An 18,746-nucleotide genomic window follows, 5' to 3' on the forward strand; every position below is an offset into this window, starting at 1 on the left:
TTCATCTGGTAATAACGCTTCTCCATTGCCTATTTTTGTAGAAACATAGAATTGAGATTTTATGTTTCTACAAAAATCTCGATTCTAAGTTTATTGGACTGTTCGAACAACTTGTACTAATTCACGAAATTGTAGTGAAAGCCATAATTCAGGAACAATCAATGAGTTCTTCAGGCATTTATATATAGGTGTGGCATGCACTGGAGACAATTGCTATACAAACTATGGCCACATCAAATTGATATATAAATCCATTTGACGTTGCCATAGTTGGTATCAGTCCCTCTTTTAATGAAGTATGACATGTATTACACGTCATGAAAGTACTCACTTTTGTAAATGGATTCAAATTTAATTGAAACCATAAATGATCACAAACATTACAACTAAATCCAAATGGGTTTTTGTACACTAGTTTTTCAAACTCACTGTCAGCTCGTGTAGACACTATAGGGATGTAATCAGAAATCTTATTATTAGCCATTTCTAATTTCGCTTTTTTTCATGCACGATATTCCTTCATTCGTTCTGCTGGAGTTTTAGATTCCCGAGTTTTACTATGCCTGATAAGTATCAGGCATAGTAGAACTCTGTGGTTGAATTTCATTATGATTCAGAACAGTTTCAATTTCTAATTTCCTTTTCTTCTGTTCACGATATTCCTTCATTATTTCAGCTCGAGTTTTTTTGGGTGCACTTTGAGAAGTCCCAGGCACAATGAAACACTTGTTGAATTTCATCTGGATTCATATTTCTGTCCAATTTCCTTTTCTTTCTTTCACATATTCCTTTGAATAGTGGACTGTAGATTTTGTAGATTCTGATACTCGTGTATTAATCAGATATAACGGTATATTTGTGACATAAGCATTGGAAGATCAAAATTGAGAGTAGGAGTGTGCTATAGGCCTAATGACTCTGATGAGTATAATAAGAAACTGTACAGGGAAATAGAGTGGGCCAGTAAATCAGAGAGTCTTATAATGGGGGATTTTAATTTCCCAGATATTTACTGGAATTTGTGGGTTGGTCACACACACTAGCAAGGCTTTTATAGATTTATTGGATGATTGTTTTCTAAATCAGCATGTTCGGGAAGCAACTAGAGGGAGCAATACTCTTGATTTGATTATCAGTAGTGATTCTTCATGCATTAAGAATCTGCAGATACAGGAACCACTAGGTGGCAGTGATCACAATGTGATGAAGTGGGATTTACTCAAGGAGGTAACTACCATCAGGGGTAAAGGGAAGGGTTATTGCTTTCGTAAAGGCGACTACGATGGTCTGAGAGAGTATTTAAATTCTATACAGTGGGACCAACTGATGATGTTACCAAAGCAAACTCAAAATGGGAAGCATTCAAAGAAATTATCTTGGAAGCTACTAGGCTTTACATACCAACAAAGAAATATTGTTCAAGGTTCAGACCTAAATGGATGTCAGATGAACTAATGAGACATATGGCAGAGAAGAAAAATGCACGGGATACATATAAATTAACATGTGACACAGAAGCCTATGATAGATAAAAGTTGATCTGTAACCAAGTTACAAAGGAGGTTAGGCAGGCGAAGGCAGATTATGAGAAATCTTTGGCAAGGGATGCAAAGAAAAACAGCAAGGAGTTCTTTACTTATGTAAACTCTAGAAGGGAGGGGATGAATCAGATTGGTCCACTTGATATCGATGGTTCAAGTGTTCAGATCCTGCTCAGATAGCTAACAAACTAAATCAATATTTTGCATCTACATTCACACATGAGGAGTTATTCAGGAAGGGGAATGCCATAGATGAAGTAAACACTGGCATAATTGAGAGTAAAGTGGAGGAGATATTGTTGAAGATAAATACAAGAAAGGCACCTGGGGTGGATAGGATTTATCCAGTTATATTAAAGGAGGCAGCAAAGGAAGTAAGCAATCCGTTAGCCATAATTATGAAGAGCTTCCTTGGACTCAGGGGAGGTACCCACAGACTGGAGATGTGCAAATGTAACCCCAATTCACAAAGGAGGATCAAAGGGCGACACAAGTAATTATAGACCTGTGAGTTTAACTTCTGTTCCAGGAAAATTAATGGAAGCACTGGTTAAAGAAGCACTGCAGGATCATCTTGACAAGAATTCAGTTATAGCTCAGACACAGCATGGTTTTGTTTAGGGAAGGTCTTGCCTGACCAGTTTGATTGGATACTATGATGTAGTCATAAAAGAATTGATGCAGGGAATAACTTTGATATTATATATTTGGATCTTAGAAAGGCTTTTGATACTGTTGCACATGGAAGACTGCTGCACAAATTGGAGCAGTGTGGCACTGGTGGCAAATTATTGCTAGGGATAAAGGGATGGTTCAGTGGCAGAAGACAGAGTGGTAATTAATGGACACTGCTCATTGTGGACTAATGTTATTAATGGAGTCCCTCAGGGTTCAGTGCTGGGTCCATTGTTGTTTTCTGTATTTATAAATAATATTGATGATGGTATATCAAGCTTAATGTCCAAGTTTGCAGACGATACAAAGGTTGGCAGGGCTGTTAAGGATGCCACTGATGCTATGCTGCTGCAACAGGATCTGGAAAGGTTGAGCAGATGGGCTGAGAGGTGGCAAATGAAGTTTAACATCGACAAATGTAAAGTACTACATATGGGAAACAATAACCCCCAGAGCAACGTATCAACTCTGTGGTACTACACTGACAGTGGTAGAGAATGAAAAGGACCTGGGGGTAATTGTGCAGGCAGATATGAAATTCTCTGAGCAGTGCAGATGGGCTGCAAGAGTAGCTCATGGTGTATTGTCAATGATATACAGGAATTTTTCTAGCAGGGATAAGGAGGTGATTATTCCTTTGTATAAGGCAATGGTCAAGCCGCACCTTGAGTACTGTATATACAGGTTTGGAGGCCTCATTTCAAGAAGGATGTAGAGCTGCTGGAACGAGTACAGAGAAGGGCAACAAGATTAGTAAACAGAACGAAGGGTTGCTCTTACGAAGAAAGGCTTAAGTTTTGCAAATTACAGTGTCTGGTGACTAGGCACCGGCGAGGTGATCTGACAGAGGTGTACAAAGCCTTGAATGGTTTGAGCATGCTCAATGCTGATGGGATACTGCCTCTTGCTCAGAATAATCACCTGAGAGGGCATAAATTCAAATTGAGGAAAGACAGATGTAGGATAGATGTGCGGAAATTTGCCTTTAGCCAGTGGGTAGGTGGTTGGTGGAACAGACTTCCATCCCTTGTTGTGGAAGTTGATAGCCTAAATAAATTTAAGGCTCAGCTGGACAGGTATTTCAAGTGAATGGAGGGGTGAAGTGAAAGGGTTTTTTTTTTTTTTTGGCTGATGCTGCATAAGCTTGCTTTCTTGCATCATATGCCTCTACTAATGCTAATGCTAACGGTATAACGTAGTGGTCACTGCACTTGTTGCATACAATTGAGTTTTCTTGGGTGCATGTGTTATACTTGCATCACTGCACGTAACAAGTACAATGCATGCGCCCAAGAAAAGACGTTTTTAACGTAACATACAATGCATGTGCATCAGGTTTGGTGACGATTTTATATAATGATTTCTAGGTAACGCAACGCTTTTTTCCAAATAACGCCGGTAAAGACGTTTTTAACATCAAAAAAGAATCAGACAAACTAATCAACCTGAAATTTTTAACAAAACTAAAGAAAATGCAACTAAAAGTTTTGAGTTGTTATATCAAGCTTATGGGGAAGATATTATGTCAAGGGCTTGTGTGTTTGAATGACATAAAAGATTTATAGAAAAGAGAGAGAGAGTGAGTGAGTGAGTGAGTGAGTGAGTGAGTGAGAGAGTGAGTGAGTGAGTGAGTATGATGAATGACCAATCTGTCTGGTATCCATGAAAACTGATGAAAATGTAGACAGGATAAAGACAATGATTAGAAGTGATCATCGTTTAAGCATTAGAATAGTTGTCATCAGAACTCAATATGGATAAAAAAAAGAGAAAAATTTTAACTGAAAATTTAGGCAAGTAAAGTGTGTGTGCCAAGATGGTGCCAAAAATTTTGAATGAAGATCAAAGAATGAGAAGGCTCCAAGTTTGTGAAGATGTTTTGGAAAAAAACTGAAAATCCAGACTTTTTGAGCACTGCAATTACAAAAATAAGCAAGAATGTCAAAATTCTTCTTGTTTTCTTCAATATTAAATGAATCATTATGGCTGAACATCTCACTAAATCAGTCAATCAAACTGAATACTACACTGAATTTCTGACAAGGCTGTGCAAAAAAAATTTGAAGAAAGAGACCTGAATTGTGGAAGGATGGTTGTACGTTCCATCAAGACAACATGCTCTCTGTTCACTAGAACAGAGAGCATGCTGTCTTGATGGAAACAAATTCCTGTGTGTGAACATGCATTCTGCTCACCAGATCTAATCCCTTGACTTTTTTTGATTCCCTAAACTGAAATGTGTACTTAAAAGGAACCCACTGAAAATGACCAAAGTGTTAAAAGGGCTTACAGAAGATGATTTCCAGGAATGTTTCTGTGCAAAAAAAAAAAAAAAAAAAAAATTTTTTTTTGGAAGAGTATGTGCAAGATAAACAATTATTTTGAATGGGATAACTTGAAAGGTATGAAATATTTCATTATATTTATTTTATTGCAATAGTCTCATTATTTAATAGCTACACCTTGTATTGTTCATTTTTCTCAATAAGTGAAAACTTACTAAAGAGGAAGAAAATAATTAAATTTTACCTACTTTTGTTTATTTTTCTGTCTTAAAAGGAGAATACAATGTTTTATTAATGAAATTAATGTTTTATTTGAATAAGAGTTCATTCTTGTTTATATAAATATTATTTCAAACTGCAAAATGAATGCCTGTATGCTCACATACCTTGCATAAAAATCAAAATAACAAGTTAGGTAATGCAGTGTGTACTAACAATAGCCAACTTCATTTCAGGTATATTCATTTTTTTTTTCTTAAATTAATTATTATTATTTTTTTTTCTGTGATTAATATAAGTGGAAAAATAAATATAGTCATCTTCTTATCAATTAATTAAGACATTTATAACATTATAAAATGCTTAATAAAACTATAGGTTTACATTCTTGAAATTTAACTGTACAGTTTAATTACACCTATATAATTAATATTTATTATTCTTCCCACACACACACACACACACATCTCTCTTTTTTTTTAGTCTCTTTCCTCTTTAAGTATCTCTTCCCAAGCAACAATGTTCACACATCTAACATAACAATACATGTGAAGCATGCAAGGACTGTCTAAAGCTAACAATATTGCATTAAATGTTTAGTCTCTAGAGCTAATTTCCAGTCAACCCTTCCCCATCTCTTCAATCATGCAGTATGATTAATGACTTTTGAGGTTATGATGAACATCGTGGCGAGATCCAATATTCCTTAAATTTCGAGGGTACAGCTCTAAAACGGTGTTTTCAGGCCGGCCGCTAGTTAGTTAGTACACCGGACCAAAACCTATTGGTAACTCTCTAGGAGGCTTCCGGATCAGCTAGTGTATAATCTTGCTACCTCTTATTCTGCCAGATAGTGACTGGAGGGAGTCCAAGTAGTGTGTATGCGGGGAGCATTGTCGAGGCCACATTATGTCAAGATCTGGGTATATTCTTACCATGTGTACGCCATATCCAAAAATTTCATTACTTCATACAGCATGTCCCACACACTTTTTCTTACTATTGAATACACCACGAATTGTCAAACTAATAGAGCAAGCTTATCTGCGAAAAGATCTAAATCTCCCAAGCACTTCCTAATTCATTTCACAAATATCCGTGGTCTTAATTCTAATCTTAACGATGTCCATTTCCACTTGCAGTCTGCCAAACCTCGTGTACTTTTTCTGACAGAAACTCAGTTATCAGTTGATTCAACTACTTCTCATCTCAGATGCCCAAATTATTCGTTGTATGATTCCTTTCGCCTTAAAGGTGGTACATGCATATGTCTGTTCTGATATTCCCTGTCAGAGACTTGGCAATTTGGAATTGCCAAGTCTCCCAACTCCACTAATCACTTGGAGCTCTTTGACGTCCTCTCTTTGCAACTTGACTTTCTCCAGTCCAACTTTCCTAACAGTGAGGTAATTTTCCTTGGTGATTTTAATGTTCACAACTCCAGCTGGCTTCCGTTTTCTAGTCACACGGACCCAGCTGGTCGAGATGCTGAGTTTTTGCAATTACTAGTGACCTTGCACAGATTGTTCATTTACCTACAAGAATACCTAATCATACAGCCAACACGCTTGATCTTTTTCTCACAAACAACCCTTCTAAGTACACGGTCGAAGCGAGAGGTCCTTTAGGCACTTCAGATCACAACTTCGTGATTGTTTCCTCTCCAATGGAGCCTTTATCTCATGGCTATTCCCAACCTCGTGTTGTTTGGCATTACAAGAATGCAAAATGGGATAACCTGCGAGATTTATTTTCTTCTTTTCCTTGGTCGGATTACTGTTTCAAAACCTTCTGATGTCAACATTTGCTCAGATTGTGTCAGTGATATTTTAGCAGGAATAGAATCCTTTATCCCACACTCCACTTTAAAATCTTGTCCTTTATCTAAACCTTGGTTTTCCAATAAATGTGCTAAGGCTGTTCAAGAGAAGAATATTGCATATCGTAATTGGCTTGTTTCTAATTCTTCAGTTTCATTTTCTGCCTACACCAAAGCTCGCAACAATTGTAAAGCAGTTATTAATCAGTCCAAACTAGAGTTTGAACAGGCTAAGAGTAGAAAACTTGCTTTTTGCCCTAATGGTAGCCGAGCATTCTGGCCCCTTGCCAAAGCTATTGGCCACAACTTTTGCCCATCTCTGCTCCCACCTCTGTCCAAACCAGATGGTTCTGTTGTCACTCCAGCCAAGGATAAAGCTGACCTGCTAGCATCCCATTTTTCTTCCAACTCATATATTAATGATCTTGGTAAAACACCTTCCACCATTCCCAACACACTCCATTCAATGCCTCCTGTGGTCATCTCAAAAGGATGTCAGAAGGATTTTGGCGAATCTTGATGCTAACAAAGCTCCAGGTCCCGATGGTATTTCTTCACTTGTTCTCAAAACCTGTGCTCCTGAATTTACTCCTATTCTTTGCTGCCTTTTTTCACTTTCTTATTCCAAAGGTGTTATTCCTTCTGCTTGGAAATTTGCTTATATCCAGCCAGTTCCTAAAAAGGGTGACAAATCCCTCCCATCCAAATATCGTCCCATTGCTACTTCTACTCTTTCTAAAGTAATGGAGAAATCAATTAACCGCCAACTCTTAAACTACCTAGAAACCTTCTGTCTGACCAACGATTGCTAGTATGGATTCTGTCAGTGTCGATCAAGTGGTAATGTTCTGGCTTATGTTACCCATTTATGGACTAATTCAATGAAAAGGTTCGGTGAAACACAAGTAGTTGCTCTTGACATCTCAAATGCTTTCGATCGTGTTTGACATAAAGGTCTTCTAAACAAGCTTCCATCTTATGGTTTGCCAACTGTTTTTAGTAATTGGTTATCCAGTTTTCTCTCTGATCGCTCACTCAGGGTGATGGTAGATGGCTCTCTGTCTTCTAACTTCTCCACTAATGCCAGTGTCCCCAAGGTTCAGTTCTTTCCCCCACTCTTTTCCTCTTGTATATTAATGACCTTCTTCCATTGACTGGAAATCCTATCCATAGTTTTGCCGATGATAGCACATTGCATTCCACTTTCCATTTTGAGAAACCTTGCCCTGTTCAATTAGCTTCAACTTCTCGAAAATCTGCTACCAATTCCTTAAATGCCGATCTTCAGGTAATTCTCCAGTGGGGCAAAGACAACTTAGTTGACTTCAACCCTTCTAAAACTCAGTCTTGTCTTATATCTCGCAAAAAGGATTCTTCTGCTCCTATGCTTATCTTTAGTGACACTCCGATTTCTAGGCAAAATGATATATCTCTTTTGGGGATTACCCTGACTTCTAATCTCTCTTGGCACAGGCGCATTACAAATATTGCTTCCTCTGCATCTAAAAACCAAACTTGGTTTTCTCTTTTGCTCTCGGCGTTACTTTTCTTCCAAACAGCTGCTCACTCTGTATAAATCGCAAATCCGCCCTGCCATGGAATATTGTTCTCACATCTAGGGTGGTGCCCCCAAAACCTCTCTTGGGTTTCTTGATTCCATTCAGAAGAGGGCAGTTAGGTTAATTAATGATTCATCTCTAACAGAGTCTCTCCACTCGCTTTCTCATAGACGTACTGTTTCTGCTGCATGCCTCTTCTACAGATACTTCCATGGGCACTGTTCTTCTGAATTGGCTTCTATAATTCCCGCTCTCTCTTTCAAAACAGTCCGAACACGTGCCACCACCAGCCAACATCCATTTACTGTCCAACTTCACATCTTCCTCGTTTATTCATTCAACTGCCGTTTTCTGGAACAACCTTCCTTCATACATATTTCTTGAAAATTACAGTCTACAGAAGTTCAAGTCCAATGTCAACAAATATCTTCTTTCGTCTTCTCAACCTCCAACCCAAGCACAGTACTAAGTACTATAGGTTCTAATACCTCTCGTGTTCGGGGTTTACATAAAAATAAAAAATAAATAAAAATTAAATAAACATTTAATCCATGAATTTTTTTTTTACAAATTGTATGGGAAAAAAAAAAAAAGAATAATAACTGCCAGATTTCTATTTGTCAAATTTTAATTAAACTTGGGGAGTGGTCCAACAAATCTTTCTAAAAGAACTAAAATTTCACGAAAATCCATCCACTCAGAATTGAGTTGTGTGCAGACTGTTGGAACAGACAGACATAGTGAAGATCATAGGTGCTTATGATACATGCATACATAAATATGTACCTAATATAAACCATGCATGATACAATTTTAGTAAAAATATATTACGCAATTTTTATTAAAAAGTAGTTATTTATAAATGTTTGCAAGGAATCTAGGTAGACGTGCCTTATATCACTTAGGTTTTCACTAATTAAGTTCAGTTTATCACTTTTTTTTGGTAATGTTTATGAATAACTACTTTTATTACATTGTTTGTACCTACTCAAGTATGGTACAAACAATGCCAAGAATAAATATAAGAACTACAACATATCACCATGCATAGGGGCATGGTGATGAATTTTAAAGATTACATAATCTAACTCTGAGTAGATGAATTTTAAAGATTACATAATCTAACTCACTAGATAAACTGAGTTTATCCCAAGTTCCATGCAGTACACATTCACCTTCTGAAAAATAATTATCTGTTTCTTCACTGAGAGCTATTGAAGTAGATGCTGTTGACTCAGAGGCCAGGGTTGAAGCACACGAGGGCGTCATCTGAACAGCAGAATCCTTTACTAAAATCTCAGGTTTCCTATAATAATATTAATCAAAAATAATAATTAATGAACCAAAAAAAACCCAATTATTTATTAAGAGGACTAAATTTTAATACATTAATTTTTTTACTCATTTTGAAAACTTTATAATGGCTGAAATTTGCTGCAACATTGAAGTAGTTTAAATTTCTCTGAAACTTCACTGATACAACTACTGAAAATTAAATTATTCTGCACCTATAACAGGAAGAATCAAAGTCATATGGAACAGAGTAGTAACTGACTACAATAATTTGCCTCAAGAGAAGATTTGTGGCAAAGACTAACAAAACAAAGTAAAGCATATAAATTAAGATTTACCTAAAATATTGCCAATTACAGAGATATATCAACAATATATAGCCTCCTCTATGTTTATGCAAATGTTAACAGTGAGGAATTACAAGTTCATGAAAATTCTTTTTTGGCAATAAACAAAATAGCTCTGCAGCAATGATTGCCACTATGTAACTTTTGGTAATCAAATACATCACTTTATCTATATTTTCCTATTGCAAGCAACCCCTGCCTAACACTGATAATTCGTATTAGAAAAACAGAACACTAAGTGAGCACTGTATTCCCATAAGGTAACATATGTATTTGTGAGTTGTGGTCTATGTTATAGGATATTTCCCAATCAATAATAAATGGTAGTGAAAAGATGTGCAAATGTCAGTCAAAATATTTAATATTAAAAATTTGTACATATAAAATATTCTATATTACATATATATAATTATGTGCTAAGTAACTACATTATCTCAAAATTAAACTTAAAATGCCAATTAAAATCATGAATTTATTAATCTGATGGCCCCTGGCTGTCAAGTTTTCATATCTTTGGACTGAAAAATATGTCAATTTTGGGTTGTACTTTGTTCCTCTTCCTCTCATTGTACAAAATGATCTAGAGATTCATTTCATTCTTTAAATTTTTTATTACATTGGAATTCATCCACATCAGGGAATTATTCACAAAAAATTTTAAATTTGAAAATGATTTTTTCATGGGAACTTGTGCACCAAGTAGTTTATGACAGCAATAAAGTACTTCCTCATTGAACAAAAGAATAGAATCATCTCCTCTTACTTTAGGCTATCCTCAATAGAAATGCCTAAGAATAAGTCAGAATCATCGTTCTGGTTTAGTCTGCTGTGGTAATCAATTTCCAAAATGGTAATGGAAATTTAAAACTGCTAGTTTTATGTTATGAGCAAATTTATTATACCAACAGTAATGACCTCACAGTAAATTTATTTAATATGTATTAAATAAAAATATTAACATTTAAAAGAAACAAGCAATTTGCTTTATTCAAGCCAGAAGAGAGGAACATAAATACTTTCTGCTTGAGGGAGGATAATGTGCCTAGAATTATCAGTTTTCTTGGCCTATTTAGGATTGCTTTTACCATAAATTTATGATTCAGAAGTTCTTTTTCTTGAACAGCTGATGAAAGTTGCCTTTTTTCAAAGCTTTTTTTTTTTTTTTTTTGAATCATGAAATGGATTTGGATTTCAGTCAATAGCAGTCTTTACACAGACAATCTTAACTGTGCACAAGAGTGTGACTAGAAAAGTGAGGGTTTGCTCGCATCCAAGCCTATAGTTTTGGTTGCAGGACAGTTAAAAAGCAGCCACACCCTTGTGAGAGTTCTTTCCCGTGGCTTTGAGTTTAGCAATAAACAGTACACTGGAGCAGACTCCAGCTTTCATTCAAGAATGTGCACCTAAATGCAAAATCTGTTGTTTGTACCATGCTCTTGAGTGCGTAGGGAATGATCGAGTTTCGAAAAGTTTTGAAGTGGACCAGCTGCTGCTGTTTGCAGTTATATTTCTGTGTTCAACGTTATTTTGGTTCGTAATCGGATATTCGTTTTCATGTTAGCAGCCTTGTATGTTTTTTTTTTTTTTTTGTTAGTTGTTGGCGCATCGACTTCTGTGGCCATAACATCTCCCAAAGTTTTTGCATTTTACTCTGATCCAAGCCCGAGGCGGGATTCGAACCCATGACCTTTGGTTTGCTAGGCAGGCACTTTACCTACCTGGCTAGCCTTGTATGTGCACCGAAATTGAAATCATATTAAAAAGAAACTGTTACCGAGCAATTGCGTGTGTTGCTCTAAGTGTGTTATGGGACACATCAAAAAACAGATATCACAGCGTGTGGGTTAAGCAGTTTAGAAAGCTGCTTCGGGAGAATTACCCCAACGATTATAAAAATTATCTAAGAATGGACAGCAAAACATTTGATCACATATTAAATCTGGTTCAAAATAAAATCACTAAAAACAACAAAATGATGAGGAAAGGCATAAATGCTGAAGAACATCTCATAGCACCTTAAGATTTCTAGAAAGAAGATGTGTTAGGCGCCTCCGTAGCCAGGTGGGAAGGAGCAGCAGTGTGTAGCACACGCTTCTTGATTAGACCGGGGTTCGAGCCCGTCACCACCAAATACGGAGGATGCGGAAAGGTCAGGAATGACCACCGCATATTCACGGAGCAATATGGCCTTAGTTGCTAATGCTCCTAAAAACCAAAATAACAATAACAACAACAACAACAACAAAGAAGATGTTCATATGAAGATTTAAAGTTCAGTACAGGAATGTCTACAACAGCTCTCAGCAGTATTCTAATTCCAAAAACATACAAAGCAATCTTTGAAGTTCTAAAGGAGGAATATTTAAGAGTAAAGAATTCATTTAGCTTTCATAGGAAGTAGGGTATTTTGTTGAGGTAGGAAACATGTTTATTATACATTGATTATTCTTTTTGTTTACATAAGTTTATTATTTTTTCTAGTTTCCCACTACGAAAGAAGATTAGGCAGATGTGGTAAAGGGGTTTGATGAGAGGTGGCAGTTTATAAACTGTGGAGGAGCCGTGGATGGCAAACACACAAATTGTACCACCATAAGATTCAGGAGCGACCTACTATAACTACATGAATGTGTGAGCACACTCTCACTGTTTCAGTCACACTTTTGCGCGTGGTAAATATTGTCCATGTAAAGGTCGCATTACTGATCAAGAGGCAAACACGCACGTGTGCCTCCATTCTTGTCTGTGGTTCTTTGTTGTCTTTACAAACTATTGCATGTGTAAACCTGCCAGAACAGCACGCGCACGCACGCACGCGCACACACACACACACACACACACACACACGCACACACGTACGCACGCACACACGCACGCACGCACACAGAATTACACTTAAATGAAAGAATATGCTGCAACCAATCCTGAGTGTAAGAATGTCTGTGTAAAGGCCACTAATGGCACTCACTAGTGAACACTTGTACTTTTCTTCAAACTGATAATTCTGAAAAGTGCTCATATGGCTTTTCTTATCACATCTAACCTCTTTAAATAGATTTGTCAAACATTGCCACAAATGACAGACAGAATATATATACACATTCTTCCAAATAAAAATGTTCTTGTTTATACTCCGGCACGACCGGTCAGTCAATACAAATGTTAATCGTATTGAGCAGTCATGGGCTTGAACTCCAGTCCACTCAAAGAGCACGTGCTACTGCACTCTCGCTCTTGACCACACGGCTACGTCAGACAGACATCAGTAACATGTAAAATCATGTTGAAATCAATTTAAATTGCTTAAACACCTATATTATCAAAACCAAATGTCTAGCACCAAAAAATAGTGCTAGACAGTTATTTTCAAGAAATCCCACATGCATTCAGGTTGTTCAGAAGAAGCCATGTTGTATCCTCATGTTCCAATGCTGGCACTTGGAGCAAGCTGCTTTTGATCTGATGACTTTTTTTTATGAACTGTCATCATAATGAAATATAGTTCTGATTATTACTATCTGTAACAATCCAAAATGGCACATTTTTCAAAGTCATTTTTACCTCTTTACCAGTCCATGCAATTTCATAATGGTGCTGTTGTTTCTGTTTTCCCACAACTATATTTTTTTTACTAATTACACTATTGGGAAACATTTCTGAACAACATGCTTGCATGTTTGGGAAAACTTAAAGGAAGATTATGTTCTATTACAAAAGATGCAAATAAATATTCACCTTTTGTCACAACTTCATCATTACTATGAAATTATATCTATTTTTGCATTCTTTCCATTCACTGCATGCTATCCTTATACTTATTTGCTTTCAAATTTCTGATTACATTGTGTTAAGCACCAATTGAAAGTGAAAAATCACATCTACATAGAATACTTGAGGCAAATGTGTTCCATTTTACAATACACAAAAAATCTTGTAGATATGTCTTCTGAAATTTTTTATCATATTTCTTTAGCATCTTACTGAAAGACATTGTTAACTAACTTCACACCCACAAAATAACAACAAAATTACCATGTTATAGATAACAACACTGTCATCTCAAATTTCTATCTGCAATTTTATGAATTCTGGATGGCTAATCTGTTAATGAATATAAGTGAAAATTTACCTTCCCCCCACCCCCCCAAAAAAGTAGAAAGGAAAAATTGAGTTTTTACAAAAAAGACAGAGGAAACCCAGTCACCAATTATATTATTATAATGGTGAAATGGTCAAATAAAAAAAAAAAAAAGACCGTCTCCAATGTAAATCTGGAGAGTTGGCAACTATGGAGCCAGCAGTGTGTTGGCTGCATAGCTGCCAACACATTTAGTCTGACACCTGATTTGAAAAATACCATTTTTAAAATGCTGGCTGCCCTAGCTCTTCACAGATGATAAGTTTGTCACAAATTGATTTTATCTCCACTCCATATAAAACTGGACTTGATGAAGCAGTCAGGGAAGACACTAAATAAGAATGGTGACTACCCCAAATATAATTTCAGCAAATTTTCAAATTAAGAAAAAGTAACATTCTAAATCAGAACTTGGAAAAACAAGAAGGCTCCAAATTTCAAAAGTCAGGAGATTGCAATATGAGTTTAAAGATTCACTTCAGACTTTCCTATTTGGGCTACATTTCTGAAAGCAGGTGTAGTGGTAGTGAAAAATAGCAAGAACAATTCCACCAGAGCATCAAATCAATGAAGAAAAAATATCAAAGACATTAGCATTCATAACTTTATGGCATAAATAAGGGTCATAATGTCTAAGATATCAAGCAAGGTGGAAAGTAAGCACGATGGTTAATTACCTGCTCACTTAAAGAGATCTCCAATCAAAACAACAACAAAAAAAGAAGAAGAAAAAAAAAAAAGCACAGATTTTATTGTATATAACTCATGAAATAAAGACATATATTCATCTAAATTCCTGGAAATTGTTTATTCCCTTTACTTGGCATTTTATATAAATTGAATAAATCTTTATTCATAGAAATGTTTCATATCTCAAAACTTTAATACAATATATATATAACCAAGCATTTTTAAATAAAGGCACACTACACTGTATTAAAGTTGTATAGTAATTACTATACAGCTGTATAGTGATATTATGTGATTTAATTATTAATTAAATCACAATAACCACGACTGCTTGTGCACATGCTGGTATCCTCAAGCATGCTGACTGAAAATCATTTTCAATTGGTACATGATAAAGAATACTGGCATGCAGTGCTTTTTTTTGTAAAAAAAAAAAAAAATAGGTGCAGGTACTCATTCTTTGCTATCAGAAAAAAATTGAAAATTAAAAGGATATGAAAAGTAAACTAAAAACTTATTTCCTGATATTGTAACTTCAGTAGTAATGTTTTTGGAATAAGAACAACAAATTAATTATATTAACACACAGTTTATTAAGCATAAATTTATTATACAAGTATATAAAAAATAAGTCAAAGGTGAGTCTTATTTAAAAAATAAAAAATAATAAGTAAAATGTAAAAATAAGTACTAAGTAAAAAAATAAGTAAAAATAATTTCGTAATGAAGTTTTATAAAATATTCCAAATTTTTATTAAGTTATCATCTGACCCAGTATGCCGATTTCTTTTCTTACTGTTTGTGTCTGCTGCTAGATGAGTTTCTGAAACAGCCACGAATCAACGTATTTTGCTGGATTGAAGCGGGTCAGCGGTGGGCCTACAATTTTAAGAAACAGAGTAGTGAAGAAACTGTTTTTGTCATCATTGAAGCTCTGGTTGGGCTGACGATCAGATTCATTTGTGAAAATCCTCGTTCACATTCACTTGATGAAACTGGTATCCTACTCAGAGTGTTCATTAAATTCTTCAATTCTTCCAAAATTGTCTTTTCAATTAAGTATTCCCGAAACCAATGAATTGTATCTCTTTCATTTAACTGAAACCTAATTGATAATTTTCTAATTTCATTCTCACCAAATGTCACTTGAGAGTTAATATCTTCAGGCCAATGTTTCCTATCAAGTACTCGGGCCGATGCTGTGAAATCAGCACTTTTACTATCGAGCAGCCTGCTTTCTACTAATTGTTTCAAAGTCCTGTAGAAATCCTCTGGATCAATTGGAGAATAATTTCTGTAGTCTGTCCATGATGTGAAACTCCTTGAAAATGTAGATTTTCGGCAGCTTTGGCAGCATTTCTGTAATTCTATCCCGGAAATGTTTGTCTTTCAAGAAAAAGTTGTACAACAATTTCTATTTTTTTATTTGCCCTGTACAAATCTATATCGCGCTCCTACAAGTCTGATAATTCTTGAAGAGCATCATACATTAAACCTAAGTCTAATATAAAGTTAGTCGTAATTTTCTTCTGCAATCCTTCATATGTACATCTTTCTTTTTGGTCCTGCATCGACTCATTCTTTGCTTTTTGAAAATGATTAACTAACGCCTCATAGTTATTCCAAACAGCCGAAACAGACCAGAAGCTCGATGCCACCCATTGTATGCTTAAAATTCTGCCAATTTTTAATAGTTCAATATCCAGCGAGTTTGTACACACCTTCAATTCTCTGGCATTTTTTGGTGACATTTTATACATGACATAAAGTTTATCAATAAATGCTTTAAATCTATCGATACCTGCAACGGATTTCACAGTATCACCAACTGATAGTTCTAATCGGTGATTAGCGCAATGCCACACTATTAAAGAAGGGAATTTTTGTTTCATTAGTTTCGTAACACCACTTTTACTACCCATCATAACAGCTGCACCATCACATGTGACACAAACTAAGTGAGTTTTCAAATAGTTTTTCGTTGTACGTATGACTGAAGACAATCGAGCAGAGAATCAAATATCCGTTTTGCAGTAACACTTTCGAGTTCAATCAAGTCCAGAAACAAATTTACGGGAGCTCTCATTCCACAGTCAAATATACAAGTTCGAACGTAAATGATCAAAGTGGATTTCCTACCCACCGTGGTCGATTCACCAATTATCAGTGAAATTTTACTGTTCGACATAACAATTTTATTAACCAAATTGTTTCTCATTTCATCATTAATGTGGTTCAAGATGTTAATGCAAGCATTTGTTGAATGAAGAATATGACCCATGTCAATCCCATTTAATTCCTGTAGGTCAATCTCTGATTCAAAATTATGAAAAGACTGATTTTCTTGGGCCACCTTATATGCGGTGCGAAAAATTTTTGCTGTTATTAATTTTTCGTGTGATAAACTCTTTAAACAGATTTTCATGGGGCCCTTTCTCAGCTTCCACAAGCAGTTTTATAGCAGCTTTATGTCCCACTGTTTCCTTGTGATCGAAAATTTTCTTTCTTAAAGACAATAGCTGTTGCTGTCTGCTTTCGCCAAAATAGGTAACTTCATTATTTGCTCATTCCTTAGAAATCTTCATGCCCATCTTCTTTTCCATTCCAAGAGTTCCAATTTGTTTACATAATGCACAGCCAAGTCTCTTTCTTATTTTGATAATTTAGCCAATTATACTTCGCACAGAAGTCATTTTTTTGATCAACGGTCCAGCAACTTGGCCAGTCATTTATGACTGGCCAAGTTGCTGGACGCAGATACCATCAGCGTCCCTTGCTGTTGGATGCAGATACCATCAGGAACAGCCGACCGGGCTAGCCGAGTGGGTAAAGAACCTGCCCGGCAACCCAAAGGTCGCGGGTTCGATTCCCGCCTCGGGCTTGGATCAAAGTACTGCAAAAACCTTGGGAGGTGCAATATGGCCACAGAAGCCGATGCGCCAACAACTACCAAATCAAAAAAAAACCATCAGGAACAAAAGCAGTGTTTGACAGTTTCTGTAATTAGGTCTTCACTCACACTTTCACTTGTTTTTAATTTCTTAACTATGGAGGGTGAGAAGAAACTAGTAATTCTTTTCATTTTGTACTTTACGGTTCAAGATAGCTTTTTTTAAATACTAATTCACTTACAATCTCATTACCGCACGGGCAAATAAATAAAACTGTTGCACTTGAATTGAAAATGCACAAATACAAAGTTGTGTTGAACAAACTTTTACATTGTAACAAAAGCCACAGAAAAATTAGTGGGGAACCAATAGGAGCCCCTAGGAAATGGCATTTCCAAAGGGGGGGAGTCAAGAAAGAGGTACATGAGTTTCCCGAAGTGGGTGGTACTTCTTAGATGAACAGAACACCTGCGAAAGTGAGATAATCCCCAATAAAGTAAATCTACAGTCGGAATCTCTATATAACTAAGTCGATTGTTCCTTGCAAAAATTTGTTAAACAAAAATTTCGTTATAAAGAAATATGACCTTTTCCACAATGAAAAGTAATTCAACATTCAGAAATACAGTAAAAGATGGTAAATATATTTTATAACATTTCAAAACAATTTATTAATACATAACAAATTAAGATACGATTTTTTTTTTCATACAACATTATGCACACAATATTAGTACATTTAAGATTTTTCAAAATATTTTGTTATCTTTTGTTGTACACTGTATTTACTGTACATCGATCATTTAAAAAAATTTTCGCATTTGTTTTAACATAACTTTTGTATTCTCAGGAACATCTTCACACTGCAGGCCATGACGAAGTTTAAAAAGCTGCCAACATTTCATGTTTAGAAGGTTTAATACCTTCGTTATTCTAATTTTTCCTTTCTTGTCATCGATATTGTCATTAGCTCTTTGAACTAGTTCTTAAATTAGAATTTTTTTTTTTTTGAAACTGTCCAAAATGTGGAAGTCATTGAGGTACTGTAACCATGTAAATAGATTTGATTTGATTTGATTTAAGAATTCTTGGCGCAAGAGCTACTGCGGCTAAAATGCGCCTGTAAAATTTTATATTTTATATAATGGTTTTGTTTTAATTCGTATATTGCTGCTAATGATTTTCAAGAGTAACAGAGAATGACTATAGCTTGCTTTAGAGACAATATTTAGTTTTATATTTGATTGTAGTAATTTATTTTCTTGAGGAACTGAAAAACATCTGCTATA

General features: G+C 35.6%; 1 protein-coding gene across 1 annotated transcript in view; it reads right to left on the reverse strand.

The window, feature by feature from the left end:
• LOC150084675 (uncharacterized) overlaps positions 1–18,746 on the reverse strand; it is a 284,941-nt gene that overhangs the window by 40,667 nt on the left and 225,528 nt on the right. Inside the window, exon 15 of the mRNA XM_090376319.1 lies at positions 9,229–9,404. Within this exon, the coding sequence (XP_090232445.1) occupies positions 9,229–9,404 (176 nt within the window). The remainder of the gene's footprint in view (positions 1–9,228; positions 9,405–18,746) is intronic.

This window comes from Mastigoproctus giganteus, chromosome 6, assembly GCF_048544385.1.
Source record: "Mastigoproctus giganteus isolate SK-2022 chromosome 6, ASM4854438v1, whole genome shotgun sequence".
In the NCBI taxonomy this organism is placed as follows: domain Eukaryota; kingdom Metazoa; phylum Arthropoda; class Arachnida; order Uropygi; family Thelyphonidae; genus Mastigoproctus; species Mastigoproctus giganteus.